The following is a 26,128-nucleotide window of genomic DNA, read 5'->3' on the forward strand; positions in this document are numbered from 1 at the left end:
ATCTTACTTCTTATTATACTACTTTAGACCCTACTACTATTATTATTTATATAAGTAATAATAAAGTTATACTTTTAATCTATAAGGCTATATAAAATAAGGGGTTTAATCTTAATTATTAACCCCCTAATACCTTAAAACTTATACTAAATAATATAGGTTATATACCTAATAGCTAGGTTAATACTATAAATTATAAAGAGAGAGAAAAATAGCTTATTACTATATAGAAAGAGCTAAAATCGTATATTTAAAATAGATCCTAGAAGATTATAGACCGAAGTATAGTATAAAAGAAGAAACCCCTTATACTTTAATAGGTTTTTAATATTAAAAAAGAAGATAGAAGATATAAAGCTTATCTTATTATAAGAGGCTTTAATTAAATTAAAGATATTAATTTTTATAAAGTCTATACTATTATAGCTAAACCTATATCCTTTAAAATCTTCTATACTATTACTATAGCTAAAGACTAGGAGCTTTATTATTTTAATATTAAGACTACCTTTCTTAATATCGATATTAAGGAGTCGATTTTTATTAAACTCCCTAAGAATTAGGTTACTAGTAGAGCTAAGAAAATAGTAAAAGAGACTAGTAAACTATTTTAATCCTTTTAATAGTTATTATCCTATTTTTCTTACTAAGTAAATCTTAATAAAATAGGACTACTTATAAAGTCTATTTATAGCCTAAAATAAGCTTTATAGGAATAGTATATACTATTATATAATATATTATAAGTAATTAGATTCTAGAAAACTTATACTAATTATTCTATTTTTATTAAATAGATTAATAAAGGCTTAATTCTAGTCTTTATTATCGTCTACGTTAATAATATTCTTATTATATTACTTTTAAATAAGGTAATCGAGGTATTTAAAAACTAACTTAAAAAATACTTTATAGTTATAAATAAGGGACTAGTTAAAGAATACCTTACTATTTAAATTAAAAGAAATAAAAGATTAGGATTAATTTCTCTATTATAAAGAAAGTTTATTAAAACTCTCCTTAGTTAGTATAGGATAGAGAGTTATAAGCTAGTTTCTACCCTATTTAATAAAAAGGATCTATTAATTCCCTTTATAGGAAAAGTAATACCGGAAGTATATAAATTATACTAGGAAAAGGTTAGAAAGGTAATCTAGTTAATAATTAGAACCTATTTAGATATTACTTATACTACTATTTAACTAGCTAAGTATACTAGAAATCTAGGCCCTTAGTATAAATAAGCTATTAAATAGTTAATTCGCTACCTCGCTAGTATAATTAAGTTTCGAATCTAGTACTATTATAATTTATCTAATTCTTTACTCTATAGTTTTTACGATATAGATTACGTTAGTCTATACTATATAAATAAAATTTTAACGTCTAGCTTTATTTTTTACTTAGCTAGAGGTTTAATTTCTTAGTCCTTAAAGAAGTAAGCTTATATAGTATTATTATCTATAGAATCAGAGTATATTATATAAGCACTAGCTATATAACTAGGAAGTAAAGTGGCTTATCTTACTCCTTATAGAACTTCGGATATATAAAGTATAATATATATTACTAGAAAAGCCTATTATTATTTACGCTAATAATACTAGTGCTATTACTCTAGCTTTAAATCTAGAATATTATATACGTATAAAATATATTACTATTCGATATTATTTCTTACAGTAGGAAGTTAAAGTAAAATCAATTCGCTTTAAATATATTGTAATAAAAGAATGAGCTACTAACGGTTTTACTAAACTACTAGCATCTATTATATTTAGGCGTTTTATTAATTAATTGGGTCTTATACCTAATTCGTAATCAATTAGTGAAGAAAAATCATATAATTTCGATCGTAGGGGGTGTTTTAGGGACTCCCTATATCACATAATATATAGATCCCTTCCTACCACATTAGGAAGGAGTATATAAATTAGATTCCACGCGTATTCTATAGTTTTTCTTCTTCTTTAACACACCTCTTATAGTACAATTCCACAATTGTATTCTTTCATTAAGATTGATTTACTTCATCATTCTTAACAAGAGATAAAAACGTTTCAGGCGATAGGGAAGACCCGTCCATCGGAATTTGGATTTGGACTTGGAATACAAGGTGTCAGAGTGTAGCGTAAGTTGAGATACGGGGTCGACATCAATATGTTCCATCAAAAAGGTATCAACCTCCCTTGCAAAGAAAGCTATGATAATTCGTTAGAGTTGATTTGACAGACAGAGGAGGTTGCGTACTATTTACGGCCCACAGCTTTGGTATATCGTCGAGTCGACAAATCCTGAGGGTCTCTTGAAGTATTTGCGACTGCAATTCCGCGGGAATGTACATTTTGGTGTATCTTTCTAGATAGCCTAATATCCCTCTCGTGATAGATGTGTCTATCCTTATAACCTGTGCGGAATTTCTCTGTGAGTCACAGATAATCCTTGTGGGCTTGGCGAGGGCGCCTGAGCGATGCTGGAGGCCAGGAAAATTGAAGAGTCATGAAGTTCACAGTCGAAGTTCGAGAGATTATGAGAGTCCTCGGGGACCTTCTTACCTCTCCCTAATAAATAATTTTGTTCTCACCAAACTCATTTACATAACTCGTAAATGCGACCTTGGAAGAAATGGGGCTTAGCAGCTAGCGGGCCGCTACGTAATGCACTGCCCCGAGGATTATCCAATAGACACTCAACTATTAGGTACTGCTAATTTACATTCACTTATACTGTACTCCGTACTCCGTACAGGGACCTGGACTGCTCCGTATGGTTGATCTAAATAAGGGCCTTGCAAGTCCAAGTTGGGATATCCGGATTAGGTGTATAAAATTGAGAAGTAGCTGTATCTATCCACGCCCAGTGCGAATAACGCTAGGAAACAGTGTAAACTAGTCAAAGCCACTCTGGCTTTTGCCCTCCTTATCGCCATGGGCAGACTGGCCTGCGTCAATGCGAGTCACTTCAAAATCTTTACGAACGTGCACAATGCTCAACGGCGACATGGGCACCTCGTCGTTTATGGACGACTCGATATCCCCGGCAGACCCAGGCACAACTTGGCTAGACTTTTCTTTTGACTGTTTCAAAATGGGATCGGTTGTATTATGGTACGCGGCCCTTGCAGATGAGCTCTGGTTCTGGGAGGCGACGAAGAGTTGTCGGAGAGAAGCAACACAGGAGACAATGATCGCTACCAAGTTACTGTCAGTATAGAGATAGTAACTTCATAAACCCCAAAACAACATACCGACATCCACCTCAACAAAGCTCCAAAAGCACAGCCAGTCAATATTGATCTGGCGGTCATAGGTCATCCCAACGGCTACCCGGATGATAGCGACTATCATGATGAAGATAGTAGCGGAGAAAATACTAAGTAGGATGAGCTTTTTGCGGAGAGAGATTTTTGTTCTCCATAGCACAAGGAACGGAATAGACAGGACTAAAACGGCAACATTGTTAGCTTAAAGGAGCAGGCTTAATAGTCCAGCGTATACGCAAGAAACGCACTCATCAAGTCCGTGATAACATCGCCAGCACAGTTGGCCCAGAACATGCGGTTTTCATAATGAACGTGATGTGGTTGGGGGCATTGAGCTGTAACGTTCAGTGTTAACATAAATCAAATCGCACTGGTGTTCGCTGGGTCTCACTGATAATATATTCTATCCCGCCAAGACTACATTTGTATTCGATATCGCCCACCGATGCAATGTAGACACTGGCCGTGCAGAAAAGAACGACAAACCACCAAATGCGGAGAGGCTTGACCTTGGCGCTGATACGGTAGAAGAGTGCCATAAATGAGAATTTGACACACCACAGCGCTGAATAAAACAATATCTCGAACGGAGCATTAAATCGCATGAATTCGTTGTATCTCGGGAGGAATTCGAGAGTGAATGGCTTCGTGCCGGCACTGATAGCGTATAACTCGTAAAGAATCTTCCCTTCGACTTGCCAAATGACAGCCGCTGTGAGCATGATGATCCATGCAAAGACAACGAGGAAGTCATCTAGGAATAGTCGACGGAATGAGGCAACTTGAGCGTAGATGCGGAACGCAACGAATATAAGCGATACGCCAGTGAGAGCCCAGAGCACGCCCTAAATGTAAGTGGAATATTAGTTGTGTACACCGAAAACATCTTGTTATTATGTTAGATACCCACCAAAAACACAGATTCAGAAATTCTGCTATGCTGGTCATCATACTCTGCCATTATTGCGAGATTCTCAGTGTAAAAGTTTGAGATAGAGATTAAATGACGAGTCTTGAGAAGTATATAGACTCTCTAAATATATCGCCAAGAGATTAGACATAGTATTCTTTGTTGGTCCCTTGCCAGTGCCGGTCTAGCCACCCTCCACATGAATTTTGCCGAGCTTCGCTCTATTGGCGTAGCTGGAAACCATTGGAGTTCTTTGAGGACATCAACCCGGATACCTCGCGCCATGTGGAGTGTACTTGAAGGGAAGGAGCTCGGGCTTTGATCTGAACGCCACCAGGATTGATGCAATGAACAAATCATGAGTGCAGCAAAGCGACTATGGTGGTAGGGCTTCCCGAGAATGATTGTCGTTGATCAACAATTACGGTCGTGCGGTCTCGAGGTGGTGCCAAATGAGAATATCAAGCACTCCTTCACCATAGACCTTGACACTCAAACTCGTAGGACCGCTCCATCAATTTGCAGTTCGAGTAATTAGAAAAGGAGGCAACGGTAAAGATGTTCCAAATAATTATGAAGCCCATGTATCTCCGCCTCTCGGCATTGCTCACGATTTACCCCATTTGATCTCTGTTGAGCGGAGTGTAGCCATGTCGCCTAGCAGCCCGCTTTCTATCAATGCGGTTGCTCAATAGGACATACGTGGGGCGAAAACCATGATAATGATCATTGCACAACTAACCGAAAGGTCAGGGGTGTCAAAGAATTTATCTTCCCACCCGTTCCCTCGATATATCCGGGAGACAAAGACCAAGAATTTCTATCGAGCTCAGACCTCAACGGAATTATTTTGGGTGTTGATAGAGTGTGGATACATTGATAAATGAAAGGTAACTTTATAATTTTATTGAATTAATTCGTCATGTGCTTTATGAGCAAGATAACTAGACAGTCTTTGGTGAATGGCGCCGCAAGTACGCCATCCCTATCGCCGTTGTTGTGTGGCGTATATGGGCTTTGAGGCGGGCTCTCAATTCCCATTTTACGATAATGGTGCAGTAAAGAGTCACCAGAAGGGATTTTCAAGTTTTCTTTGCGAAGAAGCGCCACCGAGAATACCAAGATTTCTCGCATTTTCAGGAGCAGGTTAAACGATGCAAGAATTTCAATTGCAATTCACCTGATGTTGCGAAAGTATTATTTACGGGATATAGTGATCGGGAATTGGACGCCTAGAGAGAGCTAGACTCCGAAAGGCCTGTGTAGAAACCAGACTGAGATTTGAGATCAGAATGTGGTGCAATCACAACTTGGTTTTTCTGGAGACCCTAGAGGATATCACCAACTCCAGTTTGCACCGTTCTTTTCCAGAATAATGTACTACACGTGCTTTGAGCACTACAATGGACGCTAAAAAATTTCTTGGCCAATGTTGAAAGCGGCATCGTGCCTGTGACCTGTCATGACGATGTCTTACGGATCGCATTCATCTATCTGGATGAGGGGCTGTGGACCGACAACGAGGTGTTCGATGTAGTGGAGAAGCTGAATGCGCATTGCTGGTCCTTTGGTGAGGGCGAGTTACCCTTTAACCAGTAATTTATCTCCTCTGGTAATCTCTAATAGCACTGTATAATCAAATGAATGACAGTACCCTGGATGTGTTCTATCTCGCACAGATAGCAGCAGCCATCTACCGCTATTCCTCCCAACTAGAAGAGGTATTCCTCCCAACTAGAAGAGGACTTCCCCTCCGTCTCTAATTTTCCTGCCTCCCACATCGCTCACCACGCCCTTATACACTCCTCCGTCTGGTGTTCCTAGTACTCTACTCACTTCCTGGTCTAGCCTACTACGGCGCGCTTTTACCGCCAGCCTGACCTCCAGGACCTCCCAGACTCCACCTCCCCGCTATACCACCCGCACCACAGTACGGTATTCGCACATATTATGAAACTCTTTCGCTGGGCCTACACTGTCTCATGTACGCGACACAGGCAGCCCTTTCTGCCATTTGTGCCTCTAGTGCAATAGCCCTCAGCACGCTGGAGGCAACCATGACACACCTACACACGGCCTACCCAAGCGCAAAACCCTATTCGGAATCACCTGCTCACTTCTAGCTTCAGTATATCACTCCTGATCCATCTTTATCCCAGCTGGGGGGGCCATATGTACGCATATGGCAGGGCGTGTGGCCTGTTGCAGAGGAGAGGGGTGAGATGCTGCGGCGGATGTTGATAGAAAATGCGCAGCTCTTTGCACGCTAGATGGTGTCACCTTTTTCGAACCAGTTCGCCTTTGAGTTGGGGTCGAGGGAGTAAGGGATTCAGACTACTATGACGACCATTATACAACCATTAGACAGGATACAGCGTCAAGCGCCAAAGACTCCCATCCAAGCCTATTTATACTTTATACTGCGGCCCCTTCTCTACCTGATTGTCCATAGAGAACTTCGTTTTCCTGCAATGGAGTGTTGAAAGAGGTGGGGAATGCACGTGGAAATACTGATCGGGACGGTATGGGCCCATAGAACCAGAAGTGGAGACGCTCCACTTTCAACTATATATATATCCACCAATGTCACTCCCCTTACGCATAATCAACAGTGATAAACAGATAATTGCCCAGAGCATTCAATCACTTCCACATTTAGCCCTGGGTTGCTAATCCCTGCATGTTTTCTACCTCGAACTACTTCGGCTATGTAGACGGATCATGCTGGTAACACCGCAATCGATGTTTTTCGGCATGGAAATGCTCCTAAGGATACTAATGCACCTATATAGAAACACAGAAGTGGATTGAACAATTCTTCCCGGATCACAGGAAACCTTTCGGGGGGAAATGGATTCGACGCCCTCCAAATCGTTTAGTTGAGATATGAATGGTGAAGGACTACTGGACGTTACCCTAAATAGGAATCTTGAGAAGCATAAATGGCCGAGTAACAGCTAGATTAGTAACCGTGGCTGCCGTCTTAAATCGACATCATCCATGTCCTTGCTACACTGTTTGCCAGTTTGTTTGATAATTCTTACTAAATTGGGTCGCTTAAAGGATGCAAATTTCAGCTGAAGGTGCAATGACAAAAGGTAGGGTGATAAACTAGACATATACGCAATGTCCGGACAAGAAGGCGAATCTCAAAAGGAGATAAGCATAAAGCCACTATAGTTAAGCGAAGTAGAAAGAACCAATGACAACACATTCGTCCAAATGGCGTGTATAAATTTCCGAATGATGCAAGTCGCTTGGACCCCACCTTTCCAACTACCCCGGCATATCTGAGTATTATCCCGCAAATGATACCTACTCATTGCCGAGATATAAGGAAAGATTGCGAGTGCTACTTGTCCTATTTAGTCGATCATCTAGCATTAGTTGGTTTCTTCGGGGATTGTCTCATTCACGCCTACGCGCACAACATAACAGCTCTTCCCAATGCGAAATTGCGTGACAGACATTGCGATCACAAGTAATTCTTGCAGAAATAAAAAGGCGGAGATAACGTATTTTCTAATGCCTCCATAATAACTTTCAAGAAGGTCCTGCCTTTGTCTCTTTCTGCAATACACAAACATGTCTATAGACGAAATAAAGACGGCGCAGATTTCAGCCAGTAGTACAGATGGCTCGGATGAAGAGTGGCAGAAGAGTGAGCATCACAAATCAGAAGGTGCATTTGAGGCAAGAGAGGGCCATCACTTCTACCGGCCCATTGACAGCTACGAGGGACTCCATCGCTGGGATCCGAATTTTCAATGGACAGAAGCCGAAGAGAAGAAAATTGTCCGGAAAGTATGTTGACCTTTTGTCTCACGACCCAATTGTGAACTAATCAAATTCCGACAGATTGATGCCCGCGTCTGCACGTTTGCCTGTGTGACATTCTTTGCATTACAGTTGGACCGAGGAAACATCGGCCAAGCACTCGCAAGTACACTTCTCGCAGATTTGGGTATGACCAGTAATGATTACAACTTGGGTCAGACAGTCTTCCTTGTCTGCTTCTTGTTAGCTGAGATGCCCTCTCAGTTACTCTCCAAGAGAATCGGTCCAGATCGGTGGATTCCTATTCAAATGGTTTCTTGGAGTCTGATCGCAGCTTGTCAGGCATTTTTGAAAGGGCGTGGATCATATTTGGCCTGCCGGGCTCTGTTAGGATTGTTAGAAGGCGGCTTGTGAGTATCCAGCTTCCACACAATCTGGACATCCGATTAACCGCTTTTACTAGTATACCCGATACGATCCTATTCTTGTCCTTCTTCTACAAATCCAGTGAGCTACCGAAAAGACTGACGTGGTTCTGGATTTCCTACACCGTTGCCGGAATTATTGGTTCCTTCCTAGCCTTCGGCTTCCTTCACATCACCGACGCCAATGGCCGCGGCGCCTGGAGATATCTATTCGCATACGAGGGTCTCATAACAGGTGTGATTGGAATCATTGCTGCATTCTGGATGCCAGCCTCACCCGTGCAAACAAAAGGAGGATTGCGCGGAAAGAACGGATGGTTCACAGAGCATGAAGAGAAGATCATCGTGAACCGCGTTATTCGGGATGATCCTAGTAAGGGAAGTATGCACAACAGACAAGCAGTTACCCCACGGCGGTTTTGGGAATCACTCAAGGACTACCATATGTGGCCAATTTATGCTCTCGGTCTAATCTGGATGATACCCTCCAACCCGGCGCAAAATTACCTCACTTTACAACTGCGATCCCAGGGGTTCACAACGTTCCAAACCAATTTGCTGACAATCCCAGCGGCTGTCATTGCAATTATCACCATGACATCTATCACCTGGGTTGCAGAGCGTACGAACCAACGTCTACTCTGGGGCGTGGCAGTCGAAGTATGGCACTTGGCCCTGTTGATCGCACTAGAGTTGCTTCCTCAGAAAAGCATGCCCTGGCCCCGTTGGGCAATCCTTACGCTACTTGTTGGTGGGCCCAACATCCATCCTGTTATAGTGGCATTAACTTCACGGAATGCCGGATCTGTGCGGACTCGCACTGTTGCGTCGGCATTGTATAACATGTCGATACAACTCAGCAGTATTGCCGGTGCTAATGTGAGTTTTACCATTGATTTTGGCTTCTAATGGCCCGGAGACATATGATTCGGCATACTAACAACGTTAAAACAGGTTTATCAAGCAAAGGATGCCCCATATTATAGAAATGGAAATAAGGTTCTTATTGCACTGGCTGTCGTCAGTGGGTTCCTGTTTATCTTCGCCAAGTTCTACTACGATTGGTGGAATCGGTACATACCCGGAACACTCAGACTTAAATTCGGAGCATGCTTGCTAACCCCATATAGGAGAAACTCTGCAAAATGGAATGCTATGACGAGGGAGCAAAGAGAGCTTTATCTTCGTGAAAATCCGGTGTTGACTAACAAGAGGTACGTTGGCGCGCATAGCATACCTATTCTTGGTACCTACAAACTGACCATATTTTATAGAATCGACTTTCGCTTTGCGCGTTAGGGCTGTAAAGCTGCAGAGGAAATTGGAGAAATTAGATAGTATCCTACATGTTTGCTACGTACAATGTATACCCAGTTGTCCATAAAAAGAGTGATACTTGCACATTGGCTCTTCCTCTGAAGTCGACTAGTCAGAAAGTACTGGCTTTATCAAAGAAATAAGTTCATTCAAGTCAAAGCTATCAGATAAGTCTAGACTCTACGATAGCAAGAAAGAAATAATTTAACAATTAGTCGACATGCAGACTCCTTGTGAGGTTAACCCAAAATTGCACCATTATGGCTCAGATGAGGTTGTCCGTGCCGATTATAGCAAGACGCATTGATATTGCGATATGTCGTCAGCACTTGAGCTGCGTACATCTTCCCTATCAAATTTTATATTGCTCCTAAATAAAGTGAATCTTGCTGGAAGTGGATAAATCAAAATTGGGTGCATAGTCCCGTGTAGGTCGGGTGTAATGAGAAAAGGTAGACGTGTTACGGCCTTCATTGTTCCAAAGTACCTGGAAATCTATCTAACAAAATCTCAAGCCTTACTTTCCCCCTCCGGAACATAAGGTGTCTCATAAGGACGTTCGGCCTGTGGGGTAATGCGGGCCAAGTGTCGACGTTCACCCGTAGTCCAGTCGATAATCACAGAATGAGCTGTGACGCGGTTCTGTAAAACATGCACCCGTTAGCATTTTCAACCATTGATCAATTATTAGAGAGTCAACTCACATCCCAAACAACCACGGTCTTTGGGGCCCATCGAATTCGAGTCTGGAAATCAATACCACGACCCACATGAGCCAGAAGGAAGCCTAGAAGGGCATCACTCTCCTCCTTTTTGAGGCCAACAATACTGCGAGTGACTAGGATTGGTGTTAGCTCCGCCTTTTCCAATAAATACGGGAGAATACTTACAGCCACCATTAACGAAAAGTGCTTTCTCACCAGTCACCGGATGAGTTCGAACAAGAGGATGCTCCGTCTTCACTGGCTCCCGTCTAACAACCCCCCCACGCTTGACGCTATATTCAACCTGCTCAACTCCAGAATGCACAGCTTTCAAGCCATGCAGACGCTCCTTAAGCGCCGGCGAAAGCCGGTTATAGGCCTCCACTTGGTCGACGAAAGCAGTGTCACCGCCGACTTCAGGGCCATCAAGGATATACAAGAACGTGGTACCGGGTGGTTGCTGCTCATATGTGACATCAGAATGCCATGCGACACTACTGTTTCTAGTAGCGAGGAATTCATCATATTCCCACGCATTGTTGCTTCGGTGGACGAGATGGATCTCGGGATACCCCTCCGGAGCCCCGCTAGTTGGGTGGATATGGTGACGGCCAAAATAACCTCCAAAATCGAGAGCATCTTGGATTGGGAGATCTGCGAAGTCTTGGTCCCTGAAGGCGACAACCTTGCGTTGGGCGACAAGTAGAGCGAGCTGGTCCTTTCCAGCAGGTGTGAGTTTGCTCAGCTGAATGCCTGTAACCTCAGAACCGATTGTTGGCGTCAACTTTTGGATTTTCGAGCCTTCAGTGAGGAGGTCCTTGAAGGATGGGTCGGCATCTTTCCCGTGGTCAACGTGGGTAAAAGGTTCAAGAGGTGGGTATTTCTCGTCGTGGTCATATACAGGTAGGTAGTGTGGATACTGGATAATGGTTAGTCCAGTCATTTGTAGAGACCAACAGATCTGAGCCAGTAGTCACCTACACTAGCAGTAGTCTTTCCTCCTTCCTCGTCAATGATCCGTCGGACTCTAGGTTTGGTGTCGGTTGTTTCAGGAGCGACCTTCACAGGAACGACCACTTCTGCAGTGGAAATCTGGGCAATAGAGGGTGCCATATTGTGCTAGTCTTGATAGTGGTAGATAAGTTATTGTCGTTTGTCAAGTTTGAGCGATTATCTCTTGTAATCTATGAGCAGCCCCTGACTTAAATACGCGTGATTTTCAATTCATATTCGCTTCGCGCCATCGTTCATCAAATCACGTATGATTCCTTCATGTCCCATATAAGCCACTGTGATAAGCATCATGTGAAAGAAAAGGGTCGTGTACATGACACACGTCGGCATTGATGATCTCTTCCGGCCGTGATATCTGTTTCATTAAATGAGCAATTTTGTAAGCACGTTTATTTTCGTATATCTACGCCCCGCTAATACTGAGACGCATAATTTTCAGGATTAGAATCCCGCTAGCTAGGAGATGTCGTCGATCGCTCCAATTACAGCACGGGGTGTATATTCTCTGAACCGATTATACACTATATAACGAGACCTTTATTAAGGTTGACGTGCTATACATGAGAATAGCATCATGCACTTGCCAATGGTTGGGAATGGTATATAGTGCTCTTGGATGCATTGATAATATTGACATGGCGTGATATGGTGCAAGTAACAACCCCGCAACCAACGATAGGCTCATAGTATCTACATATCAGAGCCCAACGAAAACATTGACAGATGTATAGCACGTAGAGAGATGAAGCAAAAGCGCGAGAATATGTACTTTATTAGCCGAATTTTTCTATAACAAGAACAGTCGGCCGTATAAGCGACGTTATGATAAATATCTTTTCAGTGATCTTTTCAATGGTCACTTGGATGGTCTTCTGAGATATCATTCTATTTAGGTGCCTTGCCGTCTTTTATGTCAACAGCGAAAACGTCGGAAAAGGGCTTAATTTGTACAGACGGCCTGACTATATATAATCTTTCAACTAAGTCAAGTCGCCAAACTATCAGAATCTGTCCTCGGCGAGTGATAGTAGTATGCTATGTTCTCGTATACAACTATTAGCGCGCCTTGGCCCTTGATTATAGAGACCACGAAAGAATTCGATAGTCAGTTTCTGTTGTCTGACAAGAAATCGAGCGGAAAGACCATGAGGGAATATAAAAACAATTATAACGAAACAGGTCTCATGGCTTAGAAGCATTTCTTCCGAGGCGATGTTCTTTTCTATGGCTATACCGCGTCTTTGATCCTGTGCAGCCAACTTTACTCTAACTCAATTCGCTCTTTTCTCTCCTTTTGTATAATATTTCTTTACTCTCAAGGGTGGGTTGCTTCTATTCCTTGAGGTATTTGCATCCTCCAACTCGCCTGTGCATTTTGATGTGCATGACAGAAGATTTTACGGGATATTGTCCTCAACATGTCGTACCGATACAACTTTCGACGTAGTACTCGCAGTCAGAAAGTACCACATCAACCCCCTGAAGGCTCACCAAGCGATCCGACCTGACACATAAAGCTCATTGTTCACGACCTACATATATAGATCTTGACAAGTATTACGTTGGAATTGTGGTCCGACCTAAACGACCAGATCTGCCAAAGAAAAACAGACCCTGGTCCAAATGGACGGGGGCCAACCCTCTTACCGACCTAGCTTAACTTCCTCCCAGCTGGCATATGAATGAGGATGATCTTGAAATGGAGTAAGGCGGCGTCAAATCTAAGTAGCCGATGCGGACAACGGGCTAATTGGAGTTGTATAGCGATATCGATGCGCAAATTGAAAGATGCCATGACAGAATTGCGAAGAACATACTGCCCCATGTCTTTCAGCAAAGATTGGAGAAATATATGGCTGTGAAAGTAAAACGAGACTCAGTCTATCCCATTGATCTTGCTTCTGTACAGATTCTAACATTGTTAAACTATAGCGCGATGAGGTTCACCGGCTCCGAGAAGCTCAGCTGGGAGACTATTCAACGGGTGCATGAATTGGAGAGTATGAAGGCGGATATAACACGTGATGGGGATAAAGTCGAGCAGCTTCCAAACATTGACGCTCTTTTGAAGGTATATAAATCGGGCGAGCTTGCATGGTATACCCATACCGGGCTTGTTACCTATTGGTCAAGGGGAGCCCAAATTTGTCAACCAAGACCATTCGACTGGGATGAATTCGACACAATTAATTCTGCCCTCACAGGCGACAAAGGATTTTTGACTCCTTTATAAATATGAATGTTTCAGAGGGACATGCTAATGAATAACATTAGCTCACAGGCCCTGAATCAGATACTTCCTATGGAGGGATCATATCAAATCCAGATCCAAACCGCCCAAAGCTTAATGCTGTAAGATCCATGTCTCAACTCTCTTTCGCGTTTCTCTAACTTTTTTATTTAGCTGAAATTGGCTCTTCCTGCTCCAGGAATACAGTTCTTTGCCGAGTTGGACTATCTCCACGACACCGGGGCCGGTATGATGACCCTTTATGAGGGAGATCTCAAAACGCTTCTTGGTCCGTTTGGTGCGACTGCCGGGCCAACAATACTAATCGTTAATCGTGGGCTCCGTAAGGTCTTGCGTTGGAAATGGCGCCTCCTTAACCAGGGACGGCATTCAAATGGAAGTCGCCATTCTGCACGGGGCTCGTGAAAGAATGACCGCTTGGACTAGAACCATGTGTGCTCTCAATAAAGGCAACTGGGCATGCAATGATGTGCCTCGACTAGACGGGCCAATTTTGCGAGACCTGTTATATCTGGGAAGCCCACCTAATGGCGGACACCCTTTACACATCGCAACCACGAGGTCTGGACTTAACCTACCAGATCTGGACCTGGCTGCCAATCTACCTAGGCATCTCGTGCAATATAGAGGGTTAAAGGTATTACCAGCAGCAATACTTTTTGCCGGACATGGTGGGTGGCTTGCGGGGCCACCAGCAAAGATGGCGATGCCGCCACTAGCATCTGGAGCTCCTTGAGAGACCAAAAACCTACCATTCTTGTCGCAGGCTGGTGCCTGTGCTCCAACTCATCCCCTTTCTCCTTTGTTTGTTGCTCGGAATGTACTGATCTATCGATTTCTCGATCCAGCACAGTTTTAGTTTTTTTAGTTTTTTTTTTTTTTTTTTTTTTTGACTGTTTGTTATGTGCGATTTTGTGCCTTCGCCTTGAACCGAAAACTGCTGACAGAAATATATTTTGTTTATTGAGAAACCATATATTCACTCGAGGACCAGCTTACCAATTCCAGCACTTTTTTCCCTCGCTCTGGTGCTCCTCAGATCTTTCACTCTTTTGTGGCTAGGGAGCAATTTTGTCGATCGAATATGCAAGCCTACAAGTATGCAGATCTTAGGCTGGCGCTCACCCTTTTGTTCCCCCTTTCTCGCCCCTCAGACTTTGGCTCTTAGCGACCTGCTTACAAGTACTTCCTATGAGAGAAAATAAGCTAAGGAAGGGTGTTACTCGGTACTCCGTAAATAAATCCACAATAAAGATTTCATTCAATATTTGTTGTGATCGCCATAATGAGAGCACGTGACCTGCAGGTCTCCGCGACACGGCCCATCTGTTCCCGCCTCTTTCCCTCTTGTTCTATTCCTCCCACTTGTTTTGTATCAAATCCAGTCACAATTTATTCTTTCTATTCTCGGGAGCAAACCTCAAGTCTTGATGAGTCCATCTATGAGAATTACGGCTCGGATGTAGCTGGTTTCAAAGAGAAATGTTGATCATTTGTGGCCATAGCTAGCCCCACGTCGCTTGTTACGTGCTGTGGATCACCATCTAGACTGAACAGCGAAATAGCTCCAAGCTCGTCTGTTCGCCTAACCAATTTTCATGAGAATTAAAGGAACAAAAGAAAGAGCTGACTCCAACTGATATGATTTTAGTTACCCAAGCCATTTTGGCGACTAATTTAATATCACAATACCAACTGCAACCCAAAGGCTTTGCGTAGAAAAATCACCTGCACTAATTAGGCCTGTTTTCGCCTTATTTTCCGGTTGACCTAACCTACTTAAATAGAATGATATCTGAGAAGACTACTAAGCATACCACTGGAAAGACTACTGAAAAGTCTACTGCAAGCCATCACAAGGCCGCTTATACGGCCCACTACTCTTGTGAGCCTAGCTATGAAAACTAGTTTATCACAACTAGTGGCAACTGATCAACGGCTTCCACTTCAGGGTCCACAATTATTTACCGCCATGGAGGGTCCCGAGAAAGATACCTTTGTAGGGGTTTCCTCCCATCCTCCCAACTTCCATCTCTAAGACCTACTTTTCACAGGGGCATCAATCTCCTAGCGAAACTCAATCATCATGACCACCGATGAGAAGGCAAGTGTGGGTGACACGGAGTTGGGAAGCCCTAGAGACTCCACCGAGGAGCACGAGGTCTTCAAGAAGACGGAGGATGGCGTCAGCTTCCGGGGTGTTGGCTGGTTCAAGGCGTGTATTATCTTCGTCAAAGTCCTCTTCGCGACGGGTGTGCTATCCCTGCCAGCGTCGCTGTACTCCCTCGGTGCAGTAGGTGGCTCGATAAGTATCATCGCATGGGGCGTGTTCAACACCTACTCTTTCGTGATTCTGGGCAACTTTCGCAAGGACCACCCTCACTGCCACTCTATTGCCGACATGGCAGAAGTTGTGGGCGGTTTCTTCGCGAAGGAGCTTACCGGTTTACTCTTTCTCATCGGCTACGTCCTTGTCGTCGGCAGTGGTATCATTGGGGTTTCGACAGCCTTGAATGCCCTGTCGCACCACTCGGCGTGCACTGTCTGGTGGTCTTTGATTGGAGCGGTTGTGATCGTAGCAACAGCTTCGGTACGCAAACTTCAGCATGTGGGCTGGCTCACATACGCAGGATTCATTTCGATCTATGCTGCAGTTCTGATTGTTGTCATCGGAGTGACAACGCGCGACCGCCCAGCCGCCGCACCCCAGGAGGGCCCTTATGACCTTGGCTATGTGGCTATTAACAACCCCGGATTTGCTGCTGGCATGGTTGCTTCTAGCACCATCTTCGTGTCCACGGCTGGTACCAGCGCCTTCATCCCGGTGATGTCGGAGATGAAAAACCCGAAGGACTACAAGAAGGCGCTATATCTGTGCATGATTGTCGTTAATGCGTCGTACCTTGCTTTCAGCTTGGTTGTCTATCGTTGGTGTGGACAATGGGTGGCCAGTCCGTCTTTGGGTGTATGTCTCCTTTGCCTGACGCTGATTCGGGGCGCAATTAGCTGATTCTTATTATTTACAGAGCGCCGGACAGACGATAAAGATGGTATCTTACGGTGTTGCGCTGGTGGGACTGGTTGTGAGCGCCACAATTTACCTGCATGTAAGTATCTCGATTGCGACTCAAGTGTCAGGAATTGACTTTTCTATTTAGGTTGCCGCCAAATACGTCTTTGTGCGCATTCTGGGTAACACGCGACATCTGCAGGCCAACACTGTCGTTCATTGGGCCACTTGGATGGGTTGTACGATTACCCTCGGTGCTATTTCCTTCGTCCTTAGCGAGACTATTCCTATCTTCAACTATTTGGTTGCCTTGATCGGGTCCGTTTGCTTCGCCCCCCTGGCTATGTGTCTCCCTGGCTTTTTGTGGCTGTACAGCAACAGTCACTACCGGAAGGGTACAGTTATGCAGAAAGTGATCTACCTTCTGCACTGGGGAATGGTACTTCTCGGCATCTTTTTCCTTGTCGGTGCGACGTACGGCGTTGTCCTTCAGATCATTGACGCCTACGCAACGGGAATGATTGGTATGTTTTGGTATACTCCCAACAGTTTAGAAGTTGCGATTGACCATTTTTTAGGCTCCACCTTCAGCTGCCTCGATAACTCGAACTCGTCCTAGGCAACCGTTTTTGGGGACAAATGTCTTTGTTCGGTATGACTAAGGATCGACTCCAAACTGGAGTGCTATATACGTTTAATATGTGGTGTGGATGGGAACGCTAATGAGGGTATTATATAGGGCCCGGGTGGTCATAACGTAATGAGCATAGAATGGTAATAATTTCTGTTTCGAAGCCCTCGCCTAACTAGTTAGGGCCACCGCAAACACTAGTCTCTAACTAATATATGTAGGTCGATCTCCACTTGCACTCAAAATGAGGTCCTCGTGTGGTGCCTGGAGTTCCGCGTCTTGAATCCACACGTTCATGCCGTTCTAACTGCATTTAGCCTGGTTTTTGCCTATCGACACCTTGATTCCTTCATGCTTCGTTGTTTTCCGGACATGAGAGGTTCTTGTGTACCTGCACATCTCCAGCTTTCACGGCATACCAATATCTTAGTATTCCAGACCCCAAGAGACTGAACTTAATCTCAAATTCGGGGCGTCCATCCCGTGTGGATCCACTTCTGTCCACGACACGGATGCTTGCGGGCTCGTGGCCTCGCATGTGGGGGGGCGATGATCGTGCCGCCAATAACTCCTTATCGCAGCACCTCGCGACTGTTAATCTTCGGCAGTTAGCGATAAGGATGCTTCATCCTGGTCTCCCACGCTATGACAGGCAGAGGGGAGTTAGTAGGATACCGCGAACAAACCACGGGGGTGGTTTATCTCGACAAAGACGTAGGTCATATTTGCGAGCATCTCGTCAGGTCTCGAATCAGGACATGAATCTCGATCGAGTCGTCCACGAATCATGAGTCAAACGCGTGGACGTTTGCTGAAAGGAAAAAAGGCATACTTTTCACGAGTGGGGATTCTTAGCGACAGATTCTTAGCCTAATACGATACCAAGGCTACCTTTACCTTCCCCTCAACAAGGTTGCGGCAAGCGTTCTCGATTCACCCAATGCTTTTATTACTTGGCTACCCCGGGTATAGATCGGTTATCCACTTTTAGAATACCGACATGGCAACGGTCTCGGCAACAATCCGTGGGGGCGGGCGCGGGGTATCTATCCTATGCCGGTCCGCCATACCAACAAAAAAAATAATAGCTCGGATGCATATGGTGTACAGTGCGACAGGCTACAGCTATAAGTGGGATAACGAAGGTCTGTGATTTCTCCATACAATATTTTGAAACTCGATCAACATCTCCAATTATACACTGAGCCTACATCTTATTTCACAATGCCCCTTCCCAAATACACCTACAATGGCCCAATCGACCACACAGTGGTGCCGGACCTAGCCAATGCCAAAGGCAAATCGGTCATCATTACCGGAGGCGCAAATGGAATGGGCGAGACCATGGTGCGCGCCTTCGTTGAGGCCGGCGCATTTGTCACTTTTGGCGACCTTCACCCTCGAGGAGACGATCTCGCTAAGGAATTGAATACGAATGGTGAAACCGCCGCATTTGTTAAGTGTGACATTACAAACTGGGATGCTTTGATTACACTATTCGAGACGGCCAAGGCCAAGAGTCCTCATAATAGCGTTGATGTTGTCATTGCAAATGCCGGAATATCCCGCTCTTCCGGGGACAGTCTGTGGAATCTCGATGGTAAGTCTCTATCTGGCAATGGAGAGTTAGATATATCGAAGTCTAGCTCGGCATGATCATGTGGAACCAAGGTACTGACAGCCTTTAGACCCCAATGGACCTCCCACCAAGCCAAATCTCAATATCGTCCGTGTGAACATGGACGGGACATTCTATACCTGGAAACTTGCAGTTCATTATTTCCGGAAGCAAGAAGACACCCCGGACCGTGACCGATGCTTCATCATGACTGGAAGCATGGTCGCATACATTGATTCACCAGTAAGCATACCGTTTGAGGGTTTCTTGAATGGGATACGGTTCAAGCAGATAATGTTTTACTAACACCCGCATTAGGGAAATTGGGAATACACAGCGACTAAGTACGGCCTACGCGGCTTCATGAAGACCGTGCGTCGAAGCAGTTGGGAACAAGGAATCCGAATCAACTATGTCGCGCCATGCTGGATCAAGAGCGCTATCCGAACCAAGGAATACGAAGCTTGGTTGATTGAACGTGGTGTTGAGTTCGGCGAACAGGCTGATTGTGCCGGCGCGATGATGAGGATCGCATGCGATAAGTCTATCAATGGTATGTCGGCTTATAGTCGTTTCCTTTGTACCTTGTCTTTTGACGGGAAATTGTGGTTCGCATCATTTCTAACTCAAAACAGGACGCTCTCTCATGATTACTCCAAGGAGTATAGCCAAGGAGGGATTCATGGATGTAGACAAGGAAGACTACTCCGACCCCAAGGATGAATACTTTGCGAAGAAGCAAGCGTCGCAGTTGGTCATTATTGAGGATAAATGGCTCGATGATTATAAAGTGAGGATTTACAAGGATTGAGTCTAGTTTCATCGCTGACTCTCAGCAGAGACAGGGCCAAAACCGGCCTGTGTGAGTAGGAGATTTTACTATAGGGGGCATATCTTATTTAGTATTGGAATACAATTCTGTTTAGAATGCTTCGCTGCATAGTAACTACCATGCTCCTAAATCTCCCGCATGCAATCTCTCTGAACATCCCACCTGGGGGTATTCAATGCGCCCCATACAAGTGCGGAGAAGGCTTCGGCCCAAAATAAACGACTTATCCCGTATGTCCGGCTATGCCGGCACCGTATAGCCGACCGGTAGAATCTAGTTAAAGACGCTAATCAGCATGACTGGGCTAGCGCATGAAGATATAAAACATTAGTCATTAGCATATTGACACTCAACAATTTATACAATATAGACCTACACGTCATGGCAATTCTCGCAAGCACTAACATCCCATCCTCCATGCATGCGTGGAGGAAGCATAAGGGCAATCCTGAGCCTGTGAGTAACTGCACACTTACCAAAGAGTAACTATTGCTGATAGCCACGCTGGTCTGGGAAGAGGTCCCCGTTCCCGCAACTCCCAGCGGAGGATTCTTAGTAAAGATGCTAGCTTCTGGGGGTGAGTGGCTGATAGTTGTTGGACTCCAGCAACCCCTCGAAAGATGAGTGAGGCTAACATATGCTTGCTAGTCTGCCACAGTGACCATTCACTTCTCACAAGTGAAAAGCAGCGTCCCTGGTTTCAAGAGAAATACACTCTGGTATGGCCGTTATACCCCTTCTCATCCAGATCGGTAATCGACAAGCTGACAAGGGTTCCTCGATTCAAGGGTCACGAAGGATGCGGTGAGATTGTACAGATAGGCGAAAACGTGAAGGACTCCGGTTTCAGCGTGGTAAGTTCTACATATAGCCCTCTATCCAGGAGATGCCAAGGCCTAACAACCTTTATAGGGAGATCGAATCGCGACTATCGCTGTCCCAGGTTGTGGATCAGACGACTGCCCAGAGTGCTCACGGGATCTCGCTCAGTTATGCGAGCAAGCCCATCACGCCGGCATTGGTCAGGATGGTTTCTATGCGCCATACGCCGCACTAGATATTCGAGCAGTAGTCCATGTGCCAGAAGGTTCGTTTCCACGATGATCCTTTGCGGATTGATCTAACAAGCGGCGCAGGGATTCCGTCTTCCGTAGCAGCAGTGGCAACGGATGCTGTGAAAACCAGTTATCATGCCATTGTGAGACGTGCAGAGGTCAAGTCTAATGAGACGGTCTTTTTGTTCGGCCTCGGCGGCCTTGGGTTCAATGCGTTGCAGATTGTTCTGCATATCGGGGCTAGAGTGATCGTTTCTGATATTCGACAGGAACGGCTGGAGGAGGCTGCAAGGTTTGGCGTTCCTCGAGAAAACCTGGTACCGGCTGGAAAGTCAGTACAGGATTTTGTGAGGGAGAATGGGTTGCATGGGAAGATTGACACCACTTTGGATTTTGTGGGAACACACCAGACTTTCCAGGATGCACAGAACATCGGTATGTATTCTCCAATTAAAGTATTTTACGGATCTGACAAATTCCATAGTTCGCAGAGGAGGTAAACTCTTGTGTGTTGGTACTCTTGATGATGAGAACACAATCGACATGAAGATTGGTATTCAAAAGAGGTTGAGCATTATCTTCACATATGGCGGGCAACGGAGGGATTTGAAGGAAGTTCTCGATTTGATCTCGAAGGGAACAATTCAGCCGCAGGTTGAGACTGCTAGCTTGAAGGAATTTCCCCAGGTCTTGAAGGGTGTTTGCGACGGAAAGGTCAAAGCTCGGGTTGCGTTATTGCATGAGTAGCCTCGCGCTCATAACACATTAAACAACACGATAGTCTTGTACAAAACTATATGTGAATATGGACATTGAGAATCTCAGATTATTGATGAGTCCTACTATAAGCTGTTCATAGTATTGTTTTCTGTCACTTTCCCACTGAAACGATGGCAGCTTTATCAAATATATATATCCTCGTAATCCTACTCACAGCGAAAAGTTATCTTGGATGATATTATAATATATATTTTTGATAAAAAACATTGAGCACTTCCAAATTATAAGAGGTTTCTCGAAAGAAAAATGGTGTCTAAAGATATATGGCTGTGTTGGCTCGAAACATGGAGGGTGTACGGAGGCCAATGGAGCTGTATATATTCGGACAGAGCTTAATATTGAATTCTAACATAGTACTAGCCTTAAAAGGCTCACTTAAATAATTGGAAGGATACCTTTCACAAGCCTTTGGACTTCCAAAAGGGTTCCAGATCCCGAAACCAAGTCCATTTGACGTTCTGCGCCCATCCCTTCTCCTTCCAAGCGTTGAGACTTAATGGGAAGTGATCCACCCCGTCTCTGACACTTGCATCATGTGCGATAATAACAAATATGTTCTCATCGCAATCTAATTCTTGCAATTGGTCGCGAGTCTTCTGCGCAAGGGGAATATCATGTCCGAAACACATCTCGTAGACCGTATCTGTCGGTTTCCTTCCTCTAGTATGCTGCATATCATCGAAGACACTCCCGGGGCAGAAGGGCACATCACTTTGTGTGTTATACGGATGGGGAGAGATTGACTCCGGCACAGGGAGATATTTCGACGGTCGAAAGATGCCTGCGTAATGACAAATGTCTCCTCCCATCATGACAAAAGTAGGCGGATTTACAGTCGTTCGTGCTAGGCCGCAAAGATGCCCGATTGCGTGTCCTGGGCTGTCTAAGAGGTAGAACGATCCATCGCCGAAGTAATCAACTGCAGGGAATTTCCCAATACGGAGGGCATCTGGTCCATCGAATCGAATCTCACGCAAAGATCGACCACTATAGAGTTAGATTCCAAAACTGAAAGATGGTCAACTTAATTTGAAATGGCAAGACTTACGCATAATCACTTTCCCGAATAGGAGATTTAGGATTGGCAGGATAGCCGGGCAACATGGCATCCGAGAAGCCGGACCCCACAATCAAATCAGTGCTGCTGGGGAAGCTTGACGGGTCTCCGATATGATCCCAATGCCAATGGCTATAAAGTGATTGTTAGTTTTCTATTGACCATTTGAAATGTTCCAGACATAAATACCTCCAGATAACCGCATTAATGCTCTCTCCCGAGATACCATTCTCTTCTAGGATATCTACCACGTTTTTTGATACTTGAATATCGTAATTTGTTGTCGGTATGTAGTTGGCCACGGTGGGAGCATAGTTTTCATAATCCTTGCGAATCCCAAGATCAAACACCAGCTTTTGTCCTGAAGGATGTTCCAAAAGGAATGTTAAGACGGGTCCGGGTTTCTTCTTTTCCACACCAGGGATGGGGGGTTCCATGAACCGTTTGATGATAGCAGGTCCAAAATTGACTGGGTTGATCATTTTCACGCTGACCACCTCCTTGCCAGGAGGCAGCACAATGTTTGGTCGAGTAGCCATGTTTGTTCGAAGTTAGGATCTCTCTCAAAGTCAAGAGATTATATCCGTGCGTTTTCTTTATGAGAATGTTGAAGTTGAATTGTGGGGACGTCTGGAGCGGCCTGGAGCGGCATCGGCCTAGCACTATCGGTATTTCCACATTTGGATAACCCCAACCCCAACCCCCATACGGAGTACTCTCCATACCCACATCTTCGGCTGAAATGATCAATTCTCCTTTCTTTCAATGTTTCAATATTCCAAGACTAGACCTCGTATCGGTTCGTGTTCCCCCCGCATTTTTGCCCCCGCATTTTCGGGAATTACACGTTGGCATCGCCTACTCATGGACGGCGGCTCAGTTTTAATAAAACTTTCGGTTATACCATCGGTAAGCCTGCTATGGATTTTCCGTCGGCTCTGATATTATGCTTACATGATGATGATATTATCCCTAGGACGGAACTCATTTATGCCCAGAGATTGGCATTGCTCAGAAGCTCCGTGTGGATCTGTTCCCCAGGATTTCAGTATGATATGTCCGGGGATAAAAAGGGGCCCCCCAGCCATCGCCCTGAGGCTTCCCTTAGACTTTTAACACACAATCTGATTTTGAGTCAGACAATTTATTATGAGCTCAATCAAGGAAGATGTCTCCCATATTTCGAACGGCGAGGAGGGCGACTTGAAAAAGCTCGACACCGCTCACGGTGATGAAGCTATTAAAGTCCTGGCAGTCTATGATGGCGATCAGACCTGGACTCCAGAAGAGGAGAACAAGCTTCGCAACAAGATCGACATGAAGCTACTCCCTGTCCTCTGTGTCACCTATGCATTTCTTTACGCTGACAAGGTCCTGCTTGGACAAGCGGTATGACTACCTCGCCCCCTACAATACTGCAGCAACTGATGGGGTTTGCAGGCTCTTTTTGGTATCAAGGATGACCTGCACTTGAACAGTGGAAATCGCTTTTCCATGGCTTCTTCTATCTTCTACCTTGGATTTATCCTGGGGGCTTACCCGGTCACCTTCCTGGCTCAGAGATTTCCGATCGAACGCGTCGCTTCTTTGGCCATCATTGTTTGGGGAACTACTTTGATTCTCACGCCTGCTTGCACCAACTTCCGGGGATTATATGCACAAAGATTCTTTCTCGGCTTCACCGAGGCTGGCATCAGTCCGATTTTCATGATGATCGTCGTACGTAACCTTTGGCACCCCTATCAAACAGGCTCGGCTCACCACAATTTAGGGTGGATGGTATAAAAAGGATGAACAGTCTCTGAGAATGGGGTATGTTTCTACGTTAACATTGCCAGCCTCGACTCTACTGACTAGTATCTAGTGCCTGGTACTCATGCACAGGTTACGTGTCCATTTTTTCACCTCTTGTTAACTACGCACTTGGACATCTCGGGGGACAGTTCGCTCCGTGGTTCTACATGTACTTCTTTGCTGGTGCTCTCACTATCATCTGTGGTGTCATGATTTACTTTGTCCTCCCATCCGATCCCATCCGGGCCAAGGGCTTCAACGACAGAGAGCGCTTTATTGCGGTATCTCGGATGAGGACGAACAACTCCGGAGTGAGAAACACGCATTTCAAAGGTGGTCAGGCTATTGAGCTCCTGACGGATATCAAATTCTGGCTTATTTTCTTCTACGCTCTGTGTGGTATGTTTGCTAATGCGCCCATCTCGACTTTCCAGGCTATCATCATTGATGGCTTTGGGTTCAATCCACTGAACTCGTTGCTTCTGATGATACCTTCTGGCGTTTATGCTGGTACAATGATGTTGATCACAACATACCTGGCTTATAAATTCCCTGGTTGGCGCGCATATCTCGTCATCATGTCCCAACTGATTACGATGACTGCTGCTCTTCTCCTCTGGCTTCTGCCTCGGTCGGCACTTGGAGGACTCCTCTTTGCCTGCTACATTCTCACCACCACCGGTGCTGGATATGCAGTGACAATGGGTCTTTTCCTTGCCAACAACGCTGGATATACCAAACGATCCCTCGCTTCATCGGGATTGTACATCGGATATTCCCTTGGTAGGTTATACTACAAATTTGAAAGTTCTTGTTACTGATGTCCACTAGGAAATTTCGCTGGACCCCAGGTCTTCCGACACGAAGACTCACCCCACTACAATCTGGGATTCATCGTGGTGGTTATCACCGCAATTGTCGCGGGTCTCTTGGTTTTGGTATACCGTATCATCTGCTCAATGGAGAACCGTCGCCGTGACAAGATGGGAACGATGGAAGGGTTTGAACATGCCTATGAGGATGACTTGACAGATAAGATGGTGAGTGAGCTCAGTTCTAATTTGGAACCATTCATTGACAGATGCATAGAACATGCAATTCCGGTATTCATTGTGAAAGTAGTGATGATAGGCAGTTTCGGGATGGTGCGGTGGTTTGGGGAACTTGAGTGCAGTAGTGGGTAGTTATATAGTTTAGGCTTGAGCTCAGGGGAATACAATAACTAGTTTTATGGTGGATCTACGCAATGATTATTGAAACCTCTGTGTAATTAATCGTCATCCTTTCAGGACTTGTCTACAATCCATTCGAAGCCTGTTCCTCGGATAGTCGAAGTATACTCCTCTAAACAAATAGTCAGTGAAGCCAAAAACATACAAGTAGTAATATACTGTACAAAAATGCTAGGCCAACTAAACTAGTCATAGGGCTGGATGTGGTTAGCCGGCGCAAAGATGTCGTCGTCCATGCTCTACCTCGGAGCCTGCTCCTTTTCCCACTTCTTGATCTTCTAGGCGGCCTCCAGCTACTTCTGAACATCTCCTCGCGCCCAGTCTGAACATCCCCAGCTCCACACAAACACCCTAAAGTTCAATCCTGGCCGCCCACTGACCGCGGCCCTCATAACGAAGCACGCTCCACGCATAGCAAACACATGATTACCGGAACCCAAACCACCCAACAAAGAAACA

General features: G+C 44.9%; 8 protein-coding genes across 8 annotated transcripts; 5 read left to right on the forward strand and 3 right to left on the reverse strand.

Annotated features, from left to right (window-relative positions):
- Nucleotides 1-2,888: 2,888 nt before the first annotated feature.
- PGRI_034580 (uncharacterized protein) lies at nucleotides 2,889-4,223 on the reverse strand (the record flags this gene model as incomplete). Its single annotated transcript, XM_040791171.1, has 5 exons — nucleotides 2,889-3,190; nucleotides 3,248-3,442; nucleotides 3,511-3,597; nucleotides 3,654-4,107; nucleotides 4,173-4,223. 5 exons carry the CDS (start codon nucleotides 4,221-4,223, stop codon nucleotides 2,889-2,891), a joined length of 1,089 nt encoding a protein of 362 aa, XP_040644227.1.
- A 3,534-nt stretch (nucleotides 4,224-7,757) lies between these two features.
- Nucleotides 7,758-9,673, forward strand: PGRI_034590 (Major facilitator superfamily domain, general substrate transporter; the record flags this gene model as incomplete). Its single annotated transcript, XM_040791172.1, has 7 exons — nucleotides 7,758-7,976; nucleotides 8,031-8,136; nucleotides 8,350-8,359; nucleotides 8,413-9,253; nucleotides 9,329-9,447; nucleotides 9,505-9,588; nucleotides 9,649-9,673. 7 exons carry the CDS (start codon nucleotides 7,758-7,760, stop codon nucleotides 9,671-9,673), a joined length of 1,404 nt encoding a protein of 467 aa, XP_040644228.1.
- Nucleotides 9,674-10,201: 528 nt separating this feature from the next.
- On the reverse strand, nucleotides 10,202-11,508 carry PGRI_034600 (TauD/TfdA dioxygenase family protein; the record flags this gene model as incomplete). Its single annotated transcript, XM_040791173.1, has 4 exons — nucleotides 10,202-10,333; nucleotides 10,396-10,529; nucleotides 10,582-11,314; nucleotides 11,377-11,508. The coding sequence occupies 4 exons, from the start codon at nucleotides 11,506-11,508 to the stop codon at nucleotides 10,202-10,204; spliced, it is 1,131 nt and encodes a 376-aa protein (XP_040644229.1).
- A 1,837-nt stretch (nucleotides 11,509-13,345) lies between these two features.
- PGRI_034610 (uncharacterized protein) lies at nucleotides 13,346-14,065 on the forward strand (the record flags this gene model as incomplete). Its single annotated transcript, XM_040791174.1, has 3 exons — nucleotides 13,346-13,480; nucleotides 13,684-13,761; nucleotides 13,814-14,065. The coding sequence occupies 3 exons, from the start codon at nucleotides 13,346-13,348 to the stop codon at nucleotides 14,063-14,065; spliced, it is 465 nt and encodes a 154-aa protein (XP_040644230.1).
- A 1,681-nt stretch (nucleotides 14,066-15,746) lies between these two features.
- On the forward strand, nucleotides 15,747-17,289 carry PGRI_034620 (putative neutral amino acid permease; the record flags this gene model as incomplete). Its single annotated transcript, XM_040791175.1, has 4 exons — nucleotides 15,747-16,625; nucleotides 16,687-16,767; nucleotides 16,819-17,194; nucleotides 17,249-17,289. The coding sequence occupies 4 exons, from the start codon at nucleotides 15,747-15,749 to the stop codon at nucleotides 17,287-17,289; spliced, it is 1,377 nt and encodes a 458-aa protein (XP_040644231.1).
- A 1,236-nt stretch (nucleotides 17,290-18,525) lies between these two features.
- On the forward strand, nucleotides 18,526-21,553 carry PGRI_034630 (Short-chain dehydrogenase/reductase SDR; the record flags this gene model as incomplete). Its single annotated transcript, XM_040791176.1, has 10 exons — nucleotides 18,526-18,901; nucleotides 18,990-19,162; nucleotides 19,238-19,472; nucleotides 19,555-19,709; nucleotides 19,759-19,781; nucleotides 20,251-20,328; nucleotides 20,410-20,605; nucleotides 20,664-20,838; nucleotides 20,888-21,241; nucleotides 21,291-21,553. The coding sequence occupies 10 exons, from the start codon at nucleotides 18,526-18,528 to the stop codon at nucleotides 21,551-21,553; spliced, it is 2,028 nt and encodes a 675-aa protein (XP_040644232.1).
- Nucleotides 21,554-21,984: 431 nt separating this feature from the next.
- PGRI_034640 (MBL fold metallo-hydrolase) lies at nucleotides 21,985-23,182 on the reverse strand (the record flags this gene model as incomplete). The annotated part of the gene is made up of 3 exons (XM_040791177.1): nucleotides 21,985-22,573; nucleotides 22,635-22,775; nucleotides 22,833-23,182. 3 exons carry the CDS (start codon nucleotides 23,180-23,182, stop codon nucleotides 21,985-21,987), a joined length of 1,080 nt encoding a protein of 359 aa, XP_040644233.1.
- A 610-nt stretch (nucleotides 23,183-23,792) lies between these two features.
- PGRI_034650 (Major facilitator superfamily domain, general substrate transporter) lies at nucleotides 23,793-25,553 on the forward strand (the record flags this gene model as incomplete). Its single annotated transcript, XM_040791178.1, has 6 exons — nucleotides 23,793-24,032; nucleotides 24,084-24,362; nucleotides 24,415-24,455; nucleotides 24,508-25,220; nucleotides 25,269-25,477; nucleotides 25,527-25,553. 6 exons carry the CDS (start codon nucleotides 23,793-23,795, stop codon nucleotides 25,551-25,553), a joined length of 1,509 nt encoding a protein of 502 aa, XP_040644234.1.
- Nucleotides 25,554-26,128: the final 575 nt, after the last annotated feature.

The sequence above is a fragment of the Penicillium griseofulvum genome (genome assembly GCF_001561935.1).
Source record: "Penicillium griseofulvum strain PG3 chromosome Unknown contig_85, whole genome shotgun sequence".
Lineage (NCBI taxonomy): Eukaryota > Fungi > Ascomycota > Eurotiomycetes > Eurotiales > Aspergillaceae > Penicillium > Penicillium griseofulvum.